Raw genomic sequence first — 22,055 nt, forward strand, 5'->3', positions numbered from 1 at the left:
GAGGGCAAGAAGGGAGGGGCTGGAGGGAGGCTGCAAAGTTCAGCCAAAACAGTGGTCCACCTTGATGGCAATGGGGAGGGAGACCTTATTTGAAATATGAGCATCTTCAATGGAAAACCCATCAAGGCTTAAAAAAAGGAGAACAGCACTTTTGGGAGTAAAATCAAACAACGGTTAAGGCAAAACCGTGGAACCACTCAGTAATCCCCTTCCACTTAAAAACATGTGCGTGTGTTCAATTCACAAAGACATGTTCAAGGTGAACGTGCAACATTGCGACTCGTTATGGAAATTCCTGCAGAGGTCATTGAATCACCAACTGCTGTCTGGGCCACCTAACAGCTTAGACTCAGAGTTACCACTTTATGATGGCTGGTTCAAGAAAGGTGTTTAGCTTAACCTGACTCTATCTAGATGTATAAATAAGTAAAATTGTTATTTTAGATAAGTAATGGAAAAAAGATTGTATGCAGTCACATTCAAGAGCATCTACTGTTATTCCATGACAGTATCTAAGTGCTGAACTATTTGACCAATCTGAAAATAAGAAATGATTGCATTATGAATTAGTTTTGCTTCAGTGCCTGTGTGTGAGACGCAACAGTTCACCGTTTTATCTTAAGGAAGAACTGCTGAAAAATGCCTACATAGGTCAACAACTGTTCCAAATGTTTCAGAGCTGAAATAGAAATTCTTTCTTTTATTGCTTGACATGACTTTCACTCTGGTTAACTGTGCATGCAGTCTTATGACCAGGTGAGATCATTCTTTGGTTTTTGTCATGTCTTGGTACTAAAGGACAACAACATTTCTCACTGTGCTGGCGGTATCTGTCTGCATGCCTTAATAGATAAGACGTCAGTCGAAGAACGTCATTGCAAGGCCTGCCATTGAATGCTGTCCTGGGCATGAAGCCCGCTTCATTGTGTGGCTGGGAAGTGATCAAAACGGCACAATCGGTCACTGTCCGCCTAATTATGGTGTTATTTGTTCTCTTTTTTTGTGACCGAGGTGTAACAGTCACCCTTTGTCATGGGGGTACACATGAATTGCGAAGCAGCAAATTACGGGGGGCATGCAGAATGAGGTAGTTTTTAGGCCCCCCCCCTCCCACCCTCCCATTGCGTAAACATGAGGCAAAGGAGGAGTATTTGCGGGGGGTTTTTAAGGTGAGGCCTTTTTCCCTACCAGGGAGTCATCAAGGCATTGAAAACAATATGTGTAAGTTTTGTTGCACCATCCACAAATATGGCAGTGCCAGTCAAGGGAAAGGAAAGTGACAGGATAGGCATGCAGATAGGTCCATACAGGAGGAGTTATGGTTAGGGGACTGCACGCATGCGCAAAATATTCAGCTCCACCCACCCCCCCAGTGCTAACGTACTCTTGAACTTGAGCAAAGTTCACCTTAATTACGACAATAATAACACCATCTGTATACACCATAAGTGTATTAATATCCCATAGAAAAGCTACACAACAGCAGTAGGAATAAAACACCAAACAATTTTTAGCAAACAAATATTTCGAGCACAGCTGACTTTGGCTAGTGTTGTGTCCCATTGGAATCTGTAAAGGAGGGATTTACACCCAGTTTACAGGGTAGCCTGTGTGGACACAAGCCTTTCGTTATTGAAAACCAAGCAGCGTGTAAATAAGTTTCTTCGTAAGAATCCTAAACTCCTCAGATTGATGCCCATCAATATTTTCGCATAAACATTTTCAAATGTTACCGCCATTTGTTTTGTGACAAAGGATCATTAGTTTGTTGCACAAAATACATAAAGCCATTATTTGGGAAGGTTTACAGAACCAATAGACAGGCAATGAAAGCCACAACTAAGCAAAAGAAGTACGTTGCTGGTAGAATTAATGTTGTAGTAAAAAAAAAAAAAAAAAAAGGTGCTACCAGCTTTCAGCTTGGATGTGTTCCATTGATTATTATTACTATGACAACCAGATTAAGATTGTTTGGGTCTTTTCAGAAGTCTGAAGAGTGTGTCACTGGTTTGCACTGTGAAAAAATGTGGTTCTGTAGATCTCACAGTGGCTGGAAACTTATTCCACCACAACTCAGTTGATGATGGAAGTGTAGCCTTAGGGGTGGAAAAAAGAGAAAGAAAGTCTGTGTGGGTGAGAGGACAGTGGGTATTCTGGCTGCCCTTGAAGCTAGCAGCACCATCTGACCTGATGTGGGCGGCTATGGGCAGCCAGTTGAGAAGCGCAAGGACGCAGGCTGTGGCAGTTTGGCGGCTGGCAGAGTGTTGGTCTGGACGGGGCAGGACAGGGCACTTGACAATTTGATTGTTTGAATGGTTATAAGTAATTGGTTAGTAAAAAGATATTTCTTGGGAAAATATATGCCACACTTTATTTATAACAGATGCTTCTTCAAAATAAAACAGCTATAGAACCAAAGTCTAAATGCAGCATTTCCATTAAAGAAAAATATATGAAGTCCTGATAAGGCAGGAAGGGAAAGCAACACATGCCACCTATGTTTGCTTCTAGAAACATATAAAGTGTACAGTTACAGGACTAAAAGCTCTGCTTAAACTCATCTGCTATACAAATAAAAAACAATGTCAAAGAAAACATCCCAATGGCAACAGACATCTGAAGTTCCAGAGGATGTATTCTATTTGCGTCAGCACAGACACCACAAAGGAGAAAGCTGTGAAAGAGACTAGATCTTCATGTCTCCCCACTGGCTCTCTTTCAGCAGCCATGTGTCAGAAGGCATGGTGAATTATGTAATTGAGCCTTTTAAGGATTTTGATTGCCAAAAAGAGAACATCCTGACCACAAGCACAAAAAGCTGTGTGTTCCTGAGAAAAAGGTTGCTTATTTAAGGAATTGATGTTGGAACCTTTTCAGGTGTGACTCTGTGTCACGTTGCTGAGGGTGTTCCTTGTCGTTTTTTAGAGTGAGCCACAGCTGTCATTTCTTGGTTCACAGCAAACACTGCCAGCGTTGTGTGTGTCTGGCAGCTCCTGGGTCAGTTCATGCGGTGGGTGTGAGAGTCCCGCTGTCAACCAGCATCCCCGCTGTGGTGTTTCATTTCAGCCAGTTAAGGTCACACTGGTTGCAGGAGCAACTTATTTCTGTCACGTTGCACACTCCGTGGGATGACAGGTCTAGAGAATGTTTATGAAGGCCTCACAATATTTTTAGCTCCTCGTCACATAAAGAAAAGATTAAGTTACTTTGAATTCCTGCATTAGGTGAAGTAGTTTACACTACATTGCTTGCAGTGTGTGACTGTGGGAGAATGTGCATATGTGTGAACGATGGATGGATTTCGGGGGTCCACTGTAAGCATGCATCCAGGTATTGCCCTAGAGTCACTGTGATCACTCACTGTATGAGATGCTGTTGAAAATCAATTTATGTACAGATACAAAAGTAATGGTAATCCTGTAACACCTCATGGGACCACACCACACCACACCACAAAAATCAGCAGAGTTTCCTAAATGGGTGTCGTGGCCAACAGTCTGAACCAAACCAAAGAAGAATGAAATGGAAAGAGTTTGTAGACATTGAAGGCTTCAGCCAGGGCCTCTTTGTCATGGCCTGGAATGCATCCAGGGCTCTGGGGTTAGGGGCAGACTTCCTGTATTTACGCAAGCTGAAGCCAGGGCTGGAGAGCGGAGCTGCTGGTATGCATCCAAAGGCCCTCAAGGGGGCCAGACTGAGTCCCATCTAATGTGACCCGTCTGAACCTCTGGCCTCTCCTCCATACGATGGCAGCGCCAGGGTCACGGCTTGGAATTCTAACAGGCTTAAGGTAACAATTTGAGGATGTATAACAAGGTTACGTAACCAGCTTCTTGTTCTAATGACTCGGGATGCTGGAATGTTCGTGTTCAATAGCCTTGTTTACAGCTTTGCTAATTACCGTAGTAAGGACATTCATGCACAGATCTCACTTACAGTTTAGGTTGACTTTATGGAATTTATTCCAGCACCGATGTGACAAAGTAATATTTGTCTTTTGAAGAGCTCAAATTTGTTTTGATGTAGTTAGATTTTTTTGGTTTGTATTTCAGATTTAACACGTTTTCTAAATCACTGTCACTTTCTGCCATTTTAGTCAGATAGTAGGTTTCTGGCTACAGAGTGCGTGGCGTGGAAGCACATACCAGTGGACCAACAACTTTTGGTTAATTTTCGCTGCTTCCAATTATGCTGTTGTACTCTTAACATCTGAGATCTGATAGAGAGCCACAGGTCATGTAAAGGCAATACTGTGGCACATGTCCGTTGTCTTTTGCAAATAGGGTCATGACCCTCTGCATTTATTACCACTGGCCTCACATCTACACACAAACACTTTGCCTCTGTTTACCTTGGGCCATCCTTGCCAACACAGACAAGGGTAAATTCAGCATTTGGCACAAACACGACCTCATTGAGGCCCTAGTGCCTAGGTGATAGATTTCCCCAAATTCGATTTTACGATCTCCAAGCATACTCGCAGCAAACACTGAAAATTTCATGAATGCTGGACTCCTTCTGTGGTTCTCTAGTTTTTGTCTACAGGGCTGGTGCAGAAGGTGCATCAGGGAGACGACAGTGTTGCAGCTGCTGTATTTGGGTTTGTATTTGATTTTTGAGCCCTCGAGAGCTAATGCCTCATGTTTTTAAACCCTCACAAGCCAAATACTCTTGAGTGTTTCTCTCAAGTTGCACCTTTTTTGTCCAGAGTGCTACATATGTGAATTGGCTAATAACAATGTATGACTATTCTTTCCTGGAATAAGTTTCCTTATGTGATACACATTGTTTGTGGGTAATTTACTTTCATAAGTACACTTTGAGTTACAGGAAAGTACTATATGAGTATATTAGCTCTTTACCTAAGTTAAACTTAAGGCCTAACAAACATTCCATGTAGAATTCAGTTTCACTGGATGTATAACATAATTATACATAATTTTTATATTAAGGATCTCTGCAGTTTTATGCTCTTAAGTGGGGAAAAAAAAAAAAGGAATAAGTTCTGTGAATTTGTTTTCTTAATGACAGTTTAATCCAGACAATTATTCCATTAGTCATCAGGATTGCAGTTGTAGATGTCAGTAAATCCACTCACTTCTGACAAGAACATCCTCTAGGCAACTGAGCAGTCAGGTAACAATGCAACCAACTCATGTTCTTACCATGGCTGCATCAGGTAAAACATGCCGTTTACTGTCCACAGAACATTCGCTTGTTGTGATGGGGCAACAGAGATCGTCTGGGCATGAAGCTGAACTCTTGTTCTGTGCAGTGTGCAATCCTGGCCAACACTTTGCCTTAATGCTGCAGTGTGCCAACTGTGGGGCAGGATGTCAGAGCTCCCGCACCTTTAAAAACGAGAATAAATTGCTGCTTTGCCCATGCCCATCCAGCTCTTGGAATAAGCACCTTCAGAGCCCGAGCCAGGAACTACAGGAACTGTAATTACTTGCGTTCCAAATGAAACGGTGCACTTCTACATATGATAGCAGGCAAGTGAGTGTTGCACTACTAACCTGTGGTTAATAAAATTACACAGAACGGAGAGAAAGGTGCAGGTGAATATCAGCTTAAGAAAACTATTAGAAACAAAATGGGAAAAATTGTGATGGAAATTAATTACATTTTAGATGAGATTCTTATTATAAAAGCTCCTCTAATAAGAAGGCAGTAATAGCAGAGCAGAAAAGTGAAAACAGTCTCAACAGCTGGAAGGGCTACAGTCAATACCTGACTACAAGGTCATATAAAACAGAAAGATATTTTTAAATGAGTACAAAATATTGCAGGTCTGCAGTAGAGCAGTGTGTGGGGAGCACTAGATATTATGAGCCTCGTCCAGCTATGCATGACCCATGGGATGGGTATTTTATCTCTGCTTTTCAGTCAGTGTAAGCACCCAGTTCAAAGGTACAGCAGCAGCACTCTTCAGGGTGTAAGCTCATGCCCGTACGCTACTTTTACTGCGGTAATACCCTGGAGCAAGGTGCTCAGCCCTCATTGTTAGCGCATCTCTGCGCCCTTTCACGAGGATGGAAAATTCGCTCCCACGCGCTTCCCTGCCTCTGGTCCAACGCTTAATAACAGTGACGGATGAAACCCTGCCCCTCAGGCTACCTTCGCCGTGTGATTGGCTGCGACCGAGTGACGTCAGCAAACGGGGCGGTATCTGCTTGTCGCTTTGTGCTGGGAGTGTGTGGCGTTAAAGCGCCTCTCGCCACTACCAGCAGCAGCGCGCGCGACGAGCAGTTTATTTACAGCGCACTTTATTAGCAACTCTTTCTGTGAAAGTTTCTTACTTTCAGCGAATTGCATGCGCTTCTACTACACTGTTAGTCGTCATACTGTACAAATTAGCTTGGGGGGAAAAAACTCCCGAACACTTAGCGTATATATTATTATACACTGTTTGCTTGTGTCTACTCGACTTCTCTCGCGATTCTGATATGAAGCGGACTTGACTTGTCGTCTTCCATTGAGAGAAAGTGCACTCGCCTTAGGGGTCTGCAATGCCCGATTCCATGACGATGAGCAGGAATGGCATGGTGTCTAAAATACAGACACGCATACGGACGGATGCCTTCAAAAACAACTACGACCTGGTGGGCAAAGAGCTGGGCAGGTGAGTACCCTCCCCCTCCATCATCCCCCCGGTCTCTCTCCACTTACACTGAGCTGCGCGCAGCGACAAAGAGTCCTCTCTGCACGTGTGCTCTGGATTGTGCAAATAATAATAATTACACTTCTGCATGCTTGCAAATCCGGATCAATTAGAGCCTTGGCCGTCTGGAAGCTGACTGGCTTTTTTCGCTGGAAACTTACTACTAGGCTTCACAATCACATTGATTGCGTTAGAATAAAATAAATCGCGTTGCGCTGCATGATTTCTGCTGCTTAGGAGCAGGAGTAGATGGAAGATTAACTTGTGAATAAGAATACGGTTTCCTCCACTTTACGGCGGTTTTGTATTGGCTACTTCGGAAAATGAAAAGCGCCAATGAATTAGATTTAATTACTCTTATCGGTATGTTTTTCCAAGTTTCTGTAGTATAGTCCTCTCCTCACGTCCAGTGATTGTCACCTGTTTCTCTTGGACTCAAACTAAAAAGCCAGATGAAGGAATTACTAATTAGGTCCAATAATGGTAAATACAGACTGTTGTATGTGAACAGAAGATGTTCTGGATGGATTCATGCATTGATCATTTGCGTGATGTCAGTGTTTACATGGACCTGCACTGGTGGTTCATTGAAAATTGGTCTGCAGCTACTCCACCAGCTTTACATTCGAGTTGAGATGATGGTGGGCTTTGAGGAGATGATGCTCCGACACATCACCTTCCCCATCATCTGCACAAAATCCCCTTGAATAGAAAGCATGAGTAGTCAAGTTGGTAAATGACCCAGTAAAATTTTATCTACTGATCCCCCAATGGTGGTGTTTTGAAAATGCTGAATGGAGAACTGATGCGGTATGAGCCAGGAAATCATTTGTCAAGTAAACATCTTTTGCAGATGTTGGGGGTGTGCAATACCTCAGTTTTTAGCAGCGGGGCTCTTTTTCTGTCCTTTATAACTGCCTTCCACAGAAACCTGCATGCTTATTTTGTGTACATTTAGGTTGGTGCACCTGCAGTCAATATCCAAAAAGTGTTTAGTCTCTGTTGTTGGCTTTGTTTAATTTGGGAAGTGTGGTTAATTTGTCACCAGTAACACACCGTAGGTAAAGAGAAGCTATGCCCTAGATAAATGCAAACTTGGTGCAGACTGTATCGTATAATTGGTGTAAACAGTTATACGTTAAAATCCACACCAGTTTATTCTTATATTGACATCTAGCTATTATTCAGTTATTTATAACATTGATACACATGGATAGAAAGGTTTCACGAAAAGATGTCGAGCAAGTGCTTTAAAAATTTGGGCTGTACGTCCACGTTTTCTTACTACCAATATGCAGATTAATTTACAATGAAGGAAATGTGTAGTTTAATTTCCTTCATGAGTGCTTTGGGGCAGAAGGAGGACTTGTAAAGAAACATACCCTTCAGAATTGGTAGCAGAAATTTACTTGTTACATGTTAGGGCATTCAGCTAGGCCAGTAAGACTAGGAGGCCAGTCTCCCTGTACCACCACCACCCCCCAAAATACCCCACTGCTCTCTGCCACCGCCCTTCCACCTTGTCAGTCTCTGCATCCTGAGGTTGGGCCATAAATCTGATGTAATTGCAGGAAAGACATTCATGCTGATGCTAGAAGAGCAGCTTGCAAGGATTAGATCACCCGCATTAGGAAGCAACATTGGCCAGTCCACTTTTTTATTTCAGGTATTCTGTCAGCTCTCTCTCTCCATGCTTGCTTCATAGAAATAATTTTTGAACTCCTGCAGGTGGTTGTCTTGTATCAGGAACAGCACTTCAGCTCAGTCTAGGCAAGGCAGGTCTTTGTTGGATTCTCACCGGATTCAGTTTTTACAGCTATTACAGTGTGAAGCTTTGAACTTCTGAATATGGCACCCAGTATTTTTTCCAGTATTTCAACTGTGTGTCCATGTTTCATGTCATATACCAGAAGATGTCAAACATTTTTGCGATCCGTGTCACACTCATACTACATTCCTGTCTGACTAAGCTATTACCAAAGGAGCTTAATCTGCTCACAATGTGCCAAGAGAGCATTTCTCACCTGGGTGACAAAGTAGATATTTGGCAGTCATCTGTGCTGCTTTTCGGCATTACAGGTTTTGGGTGTGGAGAATTTTCCACCTTCCAAAATGAGTGTGTGTTTGTATTGCACCACGGCTAACGCTGTTTTAGACTTCACATGAGTGTAAAACATGACACTTATCTTTTTCTACTCATTGGACAAATCACTGAAATAATGTAAGGAATTGGCATTGATGTTGATCTGACAATCTAAAATACGTTGTTACAGGGAAAAATAATGGGTAATTCTACATAGCTTGAGTATTTTGCTGATGGCAAAGTATTGATGATTTGGCAGTTGTTTTAAGTCTTGCCAGAAAGTGTCCGTTAAGATATGAAAGAGGATGTGGATGGCTTTCTGCTTGAGACATGAGTCACGGTAGAGAAGGGTTGAGGAGTTAAATGCCACAGGAAAACCATTTTGCTAAATTGAATTCTCACTATCGCATGCACTACAATTTTTGGGTCACATCGTATTTCAGCAACTGCAAAGCAGCTAATGTGGCTGTTTTTTCATATTGAGTTCAACTTCCTTTTACGGGTATGTGAGTTGCATCACATCACCTGTGATGAAGTCAAACAGCAGGTATTTACTCAATGCGTTGTACATCAGCAGTGTTCGTAATGGGCAAAAAATGGGATTTTCTGTGATTTAAGTTCTTAATACGGAGCAGGGGGTTTCGCCACCCGCCATGTCAGACAAGCTGTCCCGGTAGCAGTTGTTTCGACAAAAGGAGTACAAGAAGCTGTTCTCCTAGAAACCCTGCTGTTGACCTGCTCTAACTCCTCCCACTTGTCTTTTTAGTGTCTTGTTTCATTAATACCCAGTGATTTATTTGTTTTGAATGTGAAAGGGCCTAATAAAGTGTCAAGTCTTTAATCCTTCATGGCTTGTCTTCAGACGGGGATCAGTCCCTTTGCTACTTGGCTGTCGGTGGGTGTTTTTTCGGGTGAAAAAGAAAAGAGAGATGAAAGAATTCACTGGGGCAGCAGATCTTGCGGAGGTAGAAGAGGCTGTGATCCACTGCAGAACAAACTTGGAAAAGCCCTGTAAAAAGTTCTGCACCGTCAAACAACTACTAGATGAGCTAATTCGATTTAGTATTTCATGCTTTGTTCATGGATATGTTTTGGCTGGGTCGGTGCTGGATTTGAAGCAGTTGCACAAAGCTGTAATGTTTGCAGCCATCTAAAGCTGCCACAACCAATATGTTCTTTGCTTTAAAGCTTTACCTCTCTGTTGCCATGTAAGAAAATGTCACAGTTTCTTGACGAGTTATTTCCTCAGGGACAGGATCAGTGGCAACTCCACAGAGCCATTGATTATTCTACAAGTGGAATCAAATCTCAATCCAGAAGTTATGATCCTGTGTGTAAATGTTCCCGGTCTGTATGAGTGCCAAGGTTTGCTGTGAATGGCTGGAACTTTTTCAGCTTCAGTCTGCTGACTGTCAAATGTTATGGTAGTTGTAGTAGCACTAAAGTGTCTGGGCAATTATCACATGTGAAGGGTGGTGGGTAGTTAAGGTTTCAAGTATTTAACAGAGGAGGTGGGACATCTTTGCTACACTGTTGAGTTTGCTAGACTGAGTTATGTTTTTAGATTGCCTGGTCTCGTAGCATTCTGAGTGCGTGCATGTGTGTGTCAAAGGCAAGAGCTTGACAAACGTACACTTATTCATTTAGCTGACACTTTTCTCCAAAGTGACTTAGTGTTAAGGTTACAATTATTTACCTTTTTATACAGCTGGAGCAATTTAGGGTAAGTACCTTGCTCAAGGGTATTACAGGCAGAGGTGGAGATTGAACCTGCAACCTTTGGATGCAAAGGCAGAAGCTCTAACCACTATGTTACCACCTGGGTCTTAGTGGAAGCACTGCAAATTCCTATGTTTGTCTGTAGACAGAAGAATGGGGAAAGAGTACAAGTCTAGCAGCTCTTTCCACAGCAAGCTCAACATAGCCTACAGATTTCTTGCTCACATTTCGCCTGCCCTAGCCATAGCAATATATCCATCACTGAAATTGTGATACTTAAAAGCTTTTCTTGTGTCTGTGCACTGTAGAAGATCCTGGATTGGACTGCCTGGATAGTTCTGCTGGTAGGTTGTGTGTTATTGAGCAGTGAGAGAGTGAAGGACTCAAGAGCTATTTTGCTAATCTCATTTTGTTGCTCTTGCCTGTCAGGTTCCCGCTGAACACAATAAGTAGACCTCTATTTTTGAGTTGCCTGCCTGCCGTATGTTCATTTTTCCAATACTGTGCCGTTTCTTTTGCGCTATCACATGTTTTTCCCCTTTCTACTTCCCTCATCACTCAAGGGGTAAGTCTCTTGTTTTCATCCTGGCTTCTTGCTCAACTTTCAGTTTTTCCATTTTAATATCTTATTTCTGGATTGAACCAGAGTGTTATGTTGGGTTTCATCCTTTTCAGAATAGGCTGTATTGAAAGCTGGTAATGTTGTCTAATGTGAGTGAGCATTACTGTTGCTAAGTGGGTGATCTCTAACAAATGCAAACTTTGGCTAAGAACCTTTTCTTTTCCTTTCCCCAGGGGCAAGTTTGCAGTGGTCAAGAAGTGTGTGGAGAAGTCAACTGGAAAAGAGCATGCAGCCAAGTTCCTGCGCAAACGGAGGAAGGGACAGGACTGCCGTGTGGACATCATCAACGAGATTGCTATCCTGGAGTCTGCTGCGGGGAATCCCTTCGTGGTGTCCCTGCACGAGGCCTATGAGACCGCCTCTGAGATTATCCTAGTCCTGGAGTGGTAAGCATCGTTTTCCAGAAGTCACCTGACAAGAGTCAGGAGTTATGAGTTACTAGCATGTTTGCTCATGGAAAGAATTAGATGGAATGAAATGTTTCAGTTGAGCGACTGAAAAGAACTGATTACGGTGCATTCAGAAAATATTCTTCATTTCTAGATGTGTTATCTACATAGTAAGGAGGATATAATCTGAACCTTACTTATACTTTGGCCTCTTGAGGTTGTTTGGTGTTTCTGAAAACACAAGGGCCTTTCCATCATACCCAAGGACCTGCAAAAGCAAGATCATAACTCAGATTTTCCATGTGTAGCTGATAAGAAATGAGATATGGTCACTGGTTCTGAAAACTTGACTTCCTGAATTTGCGGTGTCAAGAGAATACAAGTGTCTGTTTCATTCAGTCTTGCCTCAGCATCTTCTCATACACATACTTGCTACCTTATAAGGCAGTTGTCTCAGCAGCAGTGTGTTTTCTTACCTTCGCTCTAACATCTGCAGAGGAAATGGTTCCTTTTGTATTGTCTGCATTGCTGTGCTTATGTAGTTGGGGTGTTGTGCGCAGGTGATCACTGAAGCAGTGTTTCGGTTTCTACTAATGAGAGCGTACAGAAGTGCAGCTTGTTCTAGCGAAATGCATGGATATTGAGCTTTGAAGAAGCCTATCATCTGTCCTGGCAGAGGTGTGTATGTATGTCTAGAACATACATCTTGCTCACTTTGAACACTGTAATTTGTGAGTGTGCAGGATTGGCCATACACCTCTCCCTGACAGGTTGTTAGCCCTGTTAAAGGCTCAAAAAATGCAAATTTGAACATACTGCAATTGGCTCACATCCTTCGTCTCTGTTCAGCAAGCTGAGCTGGCCAGAGATCTTGGTGTAGCGAGTCTTCTCTGATGGGGGGGGGGGGGGGGGAGAAGAAAAGCTGTGTGGTTTACCTTCTTCTTTAGAAGAGGAGACTAGTCTACAGCAAAAGAAAGCAAAGCTTGGTAACAAAGATTTAGAGTCAACCCTTAACCAATGGTTTGTTCAAGGTTGTTTAAAAAAAAAAAAAAAAAGTGTTTTTCTCATTCATGTTTCATTTGTATGATCAGTTTATTTTCTACACATCAAAATATAAAATAAATGAAAACGAATGTTTTCCCCCCTCTCCGTTACTGGAGGACCTGACCCTGCAGTTGAATTTTTTTGGACCCCACCCTATCAACACCAGTGACCCTGTGGGCTGGTGTGAGTCATTTTTATGTTTGTGCATGTGTCCTTGAACTCTTATTGCAAAAGGTATGTCCAGAAGGTATGTTTTGGCTGTGTTTGTCAGCTAGGAGAATCTTCTACACTTGAAGTCAGCAATAGTAGGCCAGAAGATTGCAAGAAGTTTGGACCCTGCACCCTAAACTGGGCACTGCATGTGATTTTTGTCTTGTAAGTTGGTTTAGTGTAGATTGGGTTGTGACACTGTCCAGCTCACAGTCCACAGGCAGGGCATAAAGTGAGCACACTTGGCTTTAACCTTCCTTCAGCTCAGCCCTCTTTAATTGTAGTGTTTTTTAAAATATGGCTTTAGTGCAGCAAACCACATCTCACATTAGTATCGGCATCTGCCCTGGCTTGGGCAGGGGCCCAGTGCGGGTTTGCTGACCTCAGCGTGGACTTGCCTCTCTGCAGGCTTGGAGGGGGAGAAATGGTGTCCCATTTCCTTTGGTTTTGTTTGCAAGCCTTGCTGCTGAGAGCATCCACGAGGGGGAAAGACTCGCATGCCCGCACACACTCACACTCACTCAAGATTCGTGACCACATCCCTTTCAAGGTGCAGAAAGAAGAGGCTGATTTCATTTGAATTCTGATCATTTGGTTGCTTTGGGTTTACCCCTGTGCGTAATTGGGTGGAAAACAGGGGTAGGCAGTTGATGACAGGCTTCCATGCTGACATTGGGATGGGGAGAGGGGAAAAAAATGTTTTCATCGTTATGTATTCTGATGTTTAAATGATTTTTGCGGTTGTGATATGTGGGGTTTTTTTTTTTCTTTTTGTATAGTTTATGGCCAGACAGTGATGATGGCTCAGAATGTGCATTCTGGTATATACTGTATGTTTAAATGTACACAGGCCAACACTGACTATTCTTTAGTTCACGTGTTTGGTGTTAAAGTATGGAAAAAAAATGTCAGAAGCTCATTATTTGTTTATACCAATGTGCATAAAGTATACAGGATGAGACCGCACCACTGTACCCCTGTGCATCTTAAAATCAATTTGCAACTGAGTTCTTGCAAAAAAGATAATTGTGAGGTAGGTTAAATGGCTTTTGCTGTAAAAGGGGACCCCCGAACGTGTCCGTCCTTTTTGTCAGAGCATGTGCTAAAGAGTCATCGTCAGGATTTGTTTCCGCTTGCCCCCTCTGCTTGTGCCAGCCTGTGGAACAAAGGCGCCGAGACCGTGCGAAACCTGACACGCGCTGCTGGCGGAGTGATCTGCTGGAATTTCAAAATGCTGGAATCCAGAGTCACAACGCCTAATTGGTTCTGTGTGTGTGTGTGTGTGTGTGTGTGTGTGTGTGTGTATAATCTCTGCCAATGCTGGAAAGTATGGTTTTAACTGCCTCTCGGCTTTCCTTGCAATGTGATATTTCATGAAGTGGGCAGACCACAGCACTTTTGAAAGGTCTCGGTGCAGCCTTTTCTCCTCATCTTAAAGATTCTTGCAGCGATTCTTCCCTGTTGGGTTGGGGAACGGACTTGTAACTTGTATGTTGACACTTCAAGCCCCTTTCCCTGCTTGTACTCCTTTGTTTTTGAGAGAGTTGCTCTCACTGGAGCTGCATATCTGATATTTTCCCAATAAAATTACCCAGTTGTATAACGTGTCAAATACAGCAAGTTGCTGTGTATATACTGTAACTGTTAGATGGGCAGCAGCAACATTATTGCCCAGTAGTTCCCCAAATGTGGTGCTGAAGATTGACTTCTTTCTAGGTTGAGGCATTGCATCCCAGCCGCCACTACTTTTTACATCTTTTACCTCTTACTTAGGCCTGTGCCTCTATCTCTAAGGAGCTCCTTCCTCAGAAAGAAAATCTCAGGAAAATGAATCTGGGATCTTCTAATGGTTTGGCACCGGTCAACATAAAAGGGAACTTTTTTACTTGTGGCAGACCACAGAGTGATGAATGAGGTCATTACACTAAAGAAAGGGGGATCAAGCCATACTGGTGTGACCTTCCCTTCAACCCGTTGGAATGCTTAGATCACAGTCTGTGGGACACGAGGCCTGAAATGACAGCACTCCATCTCAAGGTCCCACCCCTGCTTCGGCACGAGCTCCCTCGCTCCTCGATTCCGCTTTCGTGGGTGAGCGGCCCTAAGGACTGTTTTACAAAAATGCATCTTTCAAGCAGCCCAAGAGGTTTGGTTGATCTCTCAGGTCTGGCAGAAGCATTCCTGAGGGTTTAGTTTGCTTTCATGGCATCGGCTCTGATCTGTTTTTTCAGCCATCCTCTTCTAATTGAAATGGAGCACTAGGCACCCTACCTCCCCCTGCCTTTCCTAAATCTCCTTTCATCTTTGCTCAGCGTAGTATTATCTCATCTTTTATGTGGGGATTTTGAGGAGTCTTATGTAACCTGGAAGGTCTTCGTCCATCAACTGTTCCTTTTTGGCTTGGGAAACATCTGCAGGTTTCACATAAGTCTGTTTTAAAAGGTTTAGTAACTCACATGAAGCTTTACTGTCCAGTTGTAGGATCTAGATGGTCCTTAGGACAACATAATGGTTTGTTTGGACTTCTCATTGGCGAGAGAAATTTGGTAAGCTGCCAGAAGGTTTGCATTTGATTAAATTCTGATCCAACTATAGCAAAGAAAACCCTATACAGACAGCTGTCCAGTTTTAGTGTGTTGCTTTGATGCAAGCGGGACATTGTTGGGTCATTTGAATGCTAAGTGGAACCAGGAAAAATTCAAAACATGTAAAGCCTTTTTTTTTTTTTTTTAAAAAAAAAAAAAAAAAGAATTCCTGCTTTAATTTTATTAAAGAGCAAAGAATTTTGTATTGTGTTCCCCCTCTCTCTTTCGAGGGAATGTAGCAGAAAAGGTTTTAAACACACACTTTCCTTCTGACCCGTTCCGTATTTTGACTGCTTGAGACCATGGTTTAGTTTATTTGAAAAGCAAATCACCTTCAAGCATATCCAACCACATCCTAGTGTGGGAGGTTGGATATTCCGTGTATGTCCCACAGATGTTTTGTACTTTGCACCGTGTTCCTCTCTGTCCTCTTTTCCAAGTCTTCTTCAAGCAAAGATGGTGTGATCTGTAGATCCGTTGGATTGCAAGATGCCATGTCCTGTCTGGCTGGTTTGGAACCCAAGTACAGAGACTTAAGACTCTGCATCCAGTTCATTTAGGGTGCTGATTAATTATTCTGGCCAGGTTAGCGAAGATGTCATGACACTTGGGTTACTTCACCTGAGCCTGTTCCTCTAGAGCAATCCTTCCTACGTACGGGCTATTCTAGGAGCTTCATTAATGTAGCCAGGTTAAGAGAGATGGATGTACTCTTGTGACTGCCTTATGGCTGGCCAGTGCAATGCATGGAGTTCCGCAAAGCTTCTTTGTAAACACCCAAGCAGATTTTTCTGAATGAATGTGCCGAAAGAAAGTCAGTAAGACCCTTGCAGTAATCTGTGGGAAAATGTTTTATAAACTGTTTGTCTGCACCACCCAGTTGCTGATAGGCTGTACAATTGTAAATCTAGAGTGCAAGTAAAGGGCATTGAATGTATTTCATAAGTGAAATATTTCCACAGTGGTTCAAGTGCGTCATCAGTGTTTGGGGTTTTTTTTTTTTTTTTTTAGTTTTTCATGATTTGATAGATTGAGACTGATCTCTTGCTTGTTTCCCAGCGAACCAATTATGGCTCTTAACACAATGGTAAGAAATACAGTATACTGGATTAAAGTGCTATACACTAATAATGAAAGACATTTGCATGTTCTGTGCTCAGACATGAATTTTGCTTGCTTTTTTAACTCGGTCGTTAAGCGCAATGTAGATTTATATATTCAATAATTTTTTCAGAAGTAACTCCGAACCACATGTTCCACCCATTGTTGCAGTGTGCACACATGTGTATGATATATACTCACACACACATACACGAGAGTTACTACGGAATGGGAAGGTGTGTTCATGACCAGAGTACTTTTCAGTTAGACATGGTGTAAGGTTTCTACACAATAAATGTCCATCTTCAACTGGAATCAAAGATTGTGTTACATTTATAATGGAAGATATCTATATAAAGCAGCTCTTTTTCAACACCTGAGGGCAAAGATGACAGTAAGCAGTTGTTATGTAATGATTGAACCCGCAGCATGATGGTAAATTCTTTCTTTATATTGCTCGCCACATATGGTTCTTGTTTTAGGGTTTAAAAGTACCTCTGGGCAACAATGAACAGCAGAGCCTCTGTCAGATTTGTTATCTTCCTGCAGCGCTGCTTTCAATTAGAAAAAGGTGAAGGAAGGAGAAGACGGAGTGAGGATTTGCTGCACCTTAGCTTTCTCATTCTGCCTCTGGCTCTGATGGAAATCCAGTTTCAGGCTGTTGATGCGCTTCTTAATTTGTCTCTTTTGGATGGATACTGGTAATTTGTCGTTTACTGGGCTTCAGGTTTATTAACGGTAATGGCCTCTCCCTCCCCAACCTCGTTTCCTAACTGCCACTTCACCTAAACCAAATATGGGAGCGTTTTGCAGAATTACCATTTTCCCTTCTTGTTACCTTTTGATCTTCATTGGAATTAATCTTATCGGAGCTCTTTGTCTCGACCTGCTGCAGCAAAGCCCTGGGGGCTGATTCCCTCTGATTTATTGGTGTGACTGCTGGACCTCAGGATAAAGCACATGATGTCTGTGTACGAATGTGGGCCCGTTTTCCCATGCTCATAGCACAATACCAGCCCTGCTGTGTAATTCCAGAGCAGTCTTGGCAGTTGTTCAGATCATTGTTTTAAAGACAAACTGTGGAAGTTGTAGAAAAGCGCCTTGTTATGGAAACACCGATTTGCTCTGTCCTTTCAGTAAAGATGACAGTGTACAGTCACTGTCGTTAAAGATGAACAGCTCAGCCACCAGCCGCCGTCTGTTATGAAAGACTGCATGTTAATACTAATGTTAAAATCAAAAGCTTGAAACATTGTGTTCAATGAAACGGTACTTTGTGAAGGTGACAGTGCTCACCGACACCTACTTTCTCCTCGACTGCTGCTGTTCATTCACCACCGGTGGTTGTGTGTTTGTTGGTAAATTCTTAATACTCCCTATTCCTGATGCAGTGCTGCCGGTGGGGAAATCTTCAACCAGTGCGTGGCAGACAACGATGAAGCCTTTACAGAGAAGGATGTCATTCGGCTGGCCAAACAGATCCTGACGGGTGTGGCCGGATTGCACCGGAACAACGTGGTTCACCTGGACCTAAAGGTCAGTGGACGTAATGGCTGTGTCACTCGTGGCACTTTCCGTGTTGCACGGCTTCTGCTTTTGTAAGCCTATTGTGCATTTGGCGTTTGCGCTATCATTTCATCACTGTCATTTTATATAATGTTCCTTTTATTTTTTACAGTGCTATTTTTGTAGAGGTGTAGTTATTGCCTACAAAGGCTGAAGGTTTGAACTGTGCTTTACAGAATGGGCGAACAGACCTTGTTTGGTGTGTTGATGAGAAGACCAAGGGCAAGAAAGGAGACGTTGTAATGACGCTCTGTACTGATACTGATATGTTTAATACCGTCAGTACTAAACCTATTGCTGCAATGGGTTGCAAAGGGCGGCTGCTCATTGAGGAATGCCCAACACCACCCTCTGATCATTACCCACAAGTGTTAGTCAGCCAGTCCTGGATTAAATCGTTAAGCCAGTTGGTTTGTTTTTAGGTCTGTAATTGACTGAAGTGATGTTTCAAGCATGAGAACGTGGTAGCAGTGATGACATTGATGTAACAGGGACCTCAGTTTTCCTTCGCAGTTGGGTCAAGGAGGAAGAATTGTGTTGCTGCTGTGATGTCACTTCTGAACACTGATTATGAATACTAGAAGAAGAAAAAAAAAAAAACACATCCCAAATTGTGTTATTGGTGTACAGCATACATTGGGATGGTCTCTGATTTAATATAAACACCAGATTAGAAGTGGCTCAAGGTCACTAACTTGACTATATGAGCAAATATTTTATTTGAAATTCTCTGAATTTTGATGTTTATGTTGGCTTTGTAGACACTCCTTATATATTTAAACCAGATTTCTTCTAATCTTGAAATTAGTTGTCGGGGGGGAAAAAGACCTTTTTGTCCTACTGTTAAAAGCCTGTAAATCTGCAGGTGATTACCCTACTGGGTTCATACTGAATCATCTCAATGATGACCCTTCTAGCCACAGAACGTTTTGCTGACCAGAGCTCATCCGTTGGGGGACATCCGCATTGTGGACTTCGGCCTCTCCAGGCGAATGGACAGCATGGAAGAGGTGCGGGAAATCCTGGGTACCCCGGAGTATGTGGGTGAGTAATTTGTGAGTGCCTGTGTGAACCAGCATGACGTGTATTCTCTAATGGTCAACGCAGGAAACTAAGCAAAATCTCCATGTGTTGCAGCCCCTGAAGTCTTGAACTATGAACCCATCAGTACAGCAACAGACATGTGGTGAGTTTGAACCGAAAGTCTTTGCTATTCCACGCTAGATTATATTAACAGAGAAGTCAGAGTAGGGGTAGAAAAACAAACAGTCCTGTTTCTTCAGTGTTTTAGTTAGTTTGTAAATGTGTTCTGTTGTCTGTGGAAAGAGCCCAGGAAAGTGGGAAAAGATCAAGTCTAGCTTTTGTTGGTGATAATATCCCACCCCTCTCCACAGGAGCATCGGTGTCCTCATCTACGTCATGCTGACCGGCGTGTCCCCTTTCTTGGGTGATGAAAAGCAGGAGACTTTCCTCAACATCTCTCAGGTCAATGTAGACTACTCCCAGGATGTCTTCGAGGGCGTATCATCGCTAGCTGTGGACTTTATCAAGTCCCTTCTTGTCAAGAACCCTAGGTGAGTATAACCAGAACTGCATGTTGGCTGACTCCACGCTGGGCTTTGCTGCGCTTTTGTTGCGTGCTATTTTTAGCACGACATGTCCACATTCATGGTCTGCAGGCCCAGAAAAATTGTACTATATCTGGACAAAAACAAGCGGGACTCCTGACACTGCAAAAAGCACAGGTTTGAGACGTGAATTGCAAATTACGTCTCGTCACTTGAGCCGTTCGCTTAAGTTTCACTCCTGGTACGAAGAGGCTCTTAGTTGTGACGGTAATAACATTGAGAGCAGAAGTGTTGTCTTCATTTGAAATCTAGTCTGTCATTTCCTGGATTGGAGACAAAAGACCAGAGTTCTTTGCTAATTGCCCTTGTTGACCCTAATTGCTTACCCTATAACCAGTAATTTTTTTTTTTTTTTTTTTTTTTTGTGCGAGACATGGAAAATAGGACCTATTTTCATCCTCCGAGAATGACCACGTCACCCTGTGAACTAATGTCTTTAGCGTAACCTCAGAAAGATAGTGGGGCTGTTACTGAGCATGGCAGGCTTCTGTATGTGAATGTCAAGAATGCATGCTTTACCACGGTGTATGTACATTTATGCTTAAAGAAGACGAGGTTGTACTGAGCGGGGGAGGCGGGACTAGCTGGAGCGTGTCCCACAGCAAAAGGCAAGGTGGGCAGCTGCACTGTTTCGTGAAAGATCTGTGTTGATCTGTCGTTTCTCTGAACCCTGAGAATCTGCAGTTCTGGGAAAAGGCCTGTGGTTCCTGGCGAGTCCCAAGCAGCGGAGTCTTTCCGTCAGCTGCGTTCTGGGGCAGCCGAGCGATGTCGATCGCTGGAGCCGAGGCCTAATCTCTCCCAGCCGCCGCCAGGGTGCCGACAGCAACTCGGCGGCATTAGAGCAGCACAAATTAAATAAACTGTGGGTGGAGGTCAAAGTTAAGCTGGAGTGTCATTGTTGCAGGGTAATAGGAAAAAAGTCAGGGTTTCAAATTCCAAGTGCCTGTGCTGCAGCAAGTTTGACAGTTGACCATGTCTGACTAAAGATTTGAAAAAACAACCCATGTTGTATTCCATATGTATACATGTAATGCAATACAGGGAATGTATTTGTATATCATGTATTGCTATGGTTCTATGTGCGTGTGTATTGGCAATCGCTCGTCTGTGGGCAAAGCATACACAGCTTCTGCAGCATCCACAAATTTTAGTGTTGTGAAACATGGGAAAAGCCCCCCAAAAATAGTCTCGTGTAGATGTGCTGATAAGGGGAAATCGTATCTTGTGGCAATTGAACAGTGGAAGTTAGCCAATAAGGCTTTTTTTTGTGCTAAGCTGAAAAATATAAGAAGGCAGTAGAGGAGTTTGTGAATTATGGAACTGAGTTGGCTGCTTGGCTGCCTTCTAGTATTGCATGGATTAAAGGCTGTATGGAAAGTATTAATGCGCAGCTGTCTCTGTCTCTGCAGGAAGCGGGCCACTGCAGAGGAGTGTCTGAAGCACCCTTGGCTGAACGGACACTCGAATCCCCTGCCCCACCTCCACAACGCCCTGCGGTCCTCTCTAGACGAACCCGAGAACAGCCCGTCCGAGTCCGAACCGGAGCTGGAAAGCCCCGCCCCCTCGCCAGAGCTGGTCATTGTGACTTCTTACACGACGTGCTCAGGCCAGAGCGAGATGAAGTCGGTGAGGGGTGCCTTCGCCTTTGACGAGCCCTTCGCCGCCCGCTCAGAGATCAAGCAGGAGCTCATCTGCTAGGCCTCCATAGGCAGTTGGACCAGGGAGAGCTGAGCCGTGGTTGTTTGGACTAGCCCAGGTCAGCTCGGTGCCGCTCGGAAGCACTTTGAAACCCTGCGTGCGTGTTGTGCGGGTGCTTTCTGACTGCTTGTGTTGACCGTATATATTTTTTTTCATGAATGCCAGGCTGTGGGGTCTAGAGTCCTGCTTGATTCATTTGCCACCCTGCTATGCCTGCACACCCTTTGATGGAACTCATAGCTATAAACCAAAAATGGTATCTTGTTGGCTCACGGTTGCCACACTCCCCAAACCCTGACCAGACCACACCTTTTCCTCGCACCACTAAATGGAAGTTGGAGGAAAGATGCATCCTTCCAAAGGAAAGCTGAGCCACGAGAACACCTAGCATGCTTTGGCAGGTGCATTGTTTCTTTCTTCTTTCGAAACGGAACATGTGAGGAATCCCTGTAGGTGAGTTTGATACGAAGGGGACACTTCAAGCTGTTTGTGTTCACTTGACCTGGTCATTGATGGACTTGGTGGACATTTTTCTTCTACAAAGCAGCTCTCACCGGGGAACTCGCGGTCTGAGGTTTTGTATGTATGGATATTTGCGAGTGTCAGAATGATTTCTTCAGCCGTTTATCTCCTTGCAATTTTTCCACACATTAAGACAAGCTCCTCCCAAGGAAGGAAGTGAGTTCTAATGGAGGGGCACTCTGACAATTTAGCACTTTTGTCATTGGACGGATCTCATGTCAGTG

At 43.4% G+C, this 22,055-nt stretch overlaps 1 protein-coding gene across 2 annotated transcripts; it reads left to right on the forward strand.

Moving 5' to 3' along the window:
- Positions 1 to 6,224: 6,224 nt before the first annotated feature.
- On the forward strand, positions 6,225 to 21,556 carry stk17al (serine/threonine kinase 17a like). 2 transcript variants are annotated; one of them, XR_001966662.2, is made up of 8 exons: positions 6,225 to 6,625; positions 11,262 to 11,474; positions 17,809 to 17,953; positions 18,901 to 19,027; positions 19,121 to 19,169; positions 19,378 to 19,557; positions 21,021 to 21,367; positions 21,475 to 21,556. XR_001966662.2 is itself a non-coding variant. In XM_018764720.2 (7 exons), the coding sequence occupies exons 1-7, from the start codon at positions 6,513 to 6,515 to the stop codon at positions 21,307 to 21,309; spliced, it is 1,116 nt and encodes a 371-aa protein (XP_018620236.1). In that variant the 5' UTR covers positions 6,225 to 6,512; the 3' UTR covers positions 21,310 to 21,556. The 2 variants fall into 2 exon arrangements, 1 of the variants encoding a protein (XP_018620236.1); XM_018764720.2 differs by having other exon boundaries at positions 21,021 to 21,556.
- Positions 21,557 to 22,055: the final 499 nt, after the last annotated feature.

Source organism: Scleropages formosus, chromosome 8 (assembly GCF_900964775.1).
Source record: "Scleropages formosus chromosome 8, fSclFor1.1, whole genome shotgun sequence".
Classification (NCBI taxonomy): domain Eukaryota; kingdom Metazoa; phylum Chordata; class Actinopteri; order Osteoglossiformes; family Osteoglossidae; genus Scleropages; species Scleropages formosus.

What these genes read in the sequence shown, in the direction of transcription:
- stk17al (XM_018764720.2), top strand. Translation starts at nt 6,513, where the DNA reads ATGCCCGATTCCATGACGATGAGCAGGAATGGCATGGTGTCTAAAATA. An exon ending in GTGGGCAAAGAGCTGGGCAG is followed by an intron (nt 6,626 to 11,261) that starts GTGAGTACCCTC and finishes TCCTTTCCCCAG; the next exon opens with GGGCAAGTTTGCAGTGGTCA. An exon ending in AGTACAGCAACAGACATGTG is followed by an intron (nt 19,170 to 19,377) that starts GTGAGTTTGAAC and finishes CCCTCTCCACAG; the next exon opens with GAGCATCGGTGTCCTCATCT.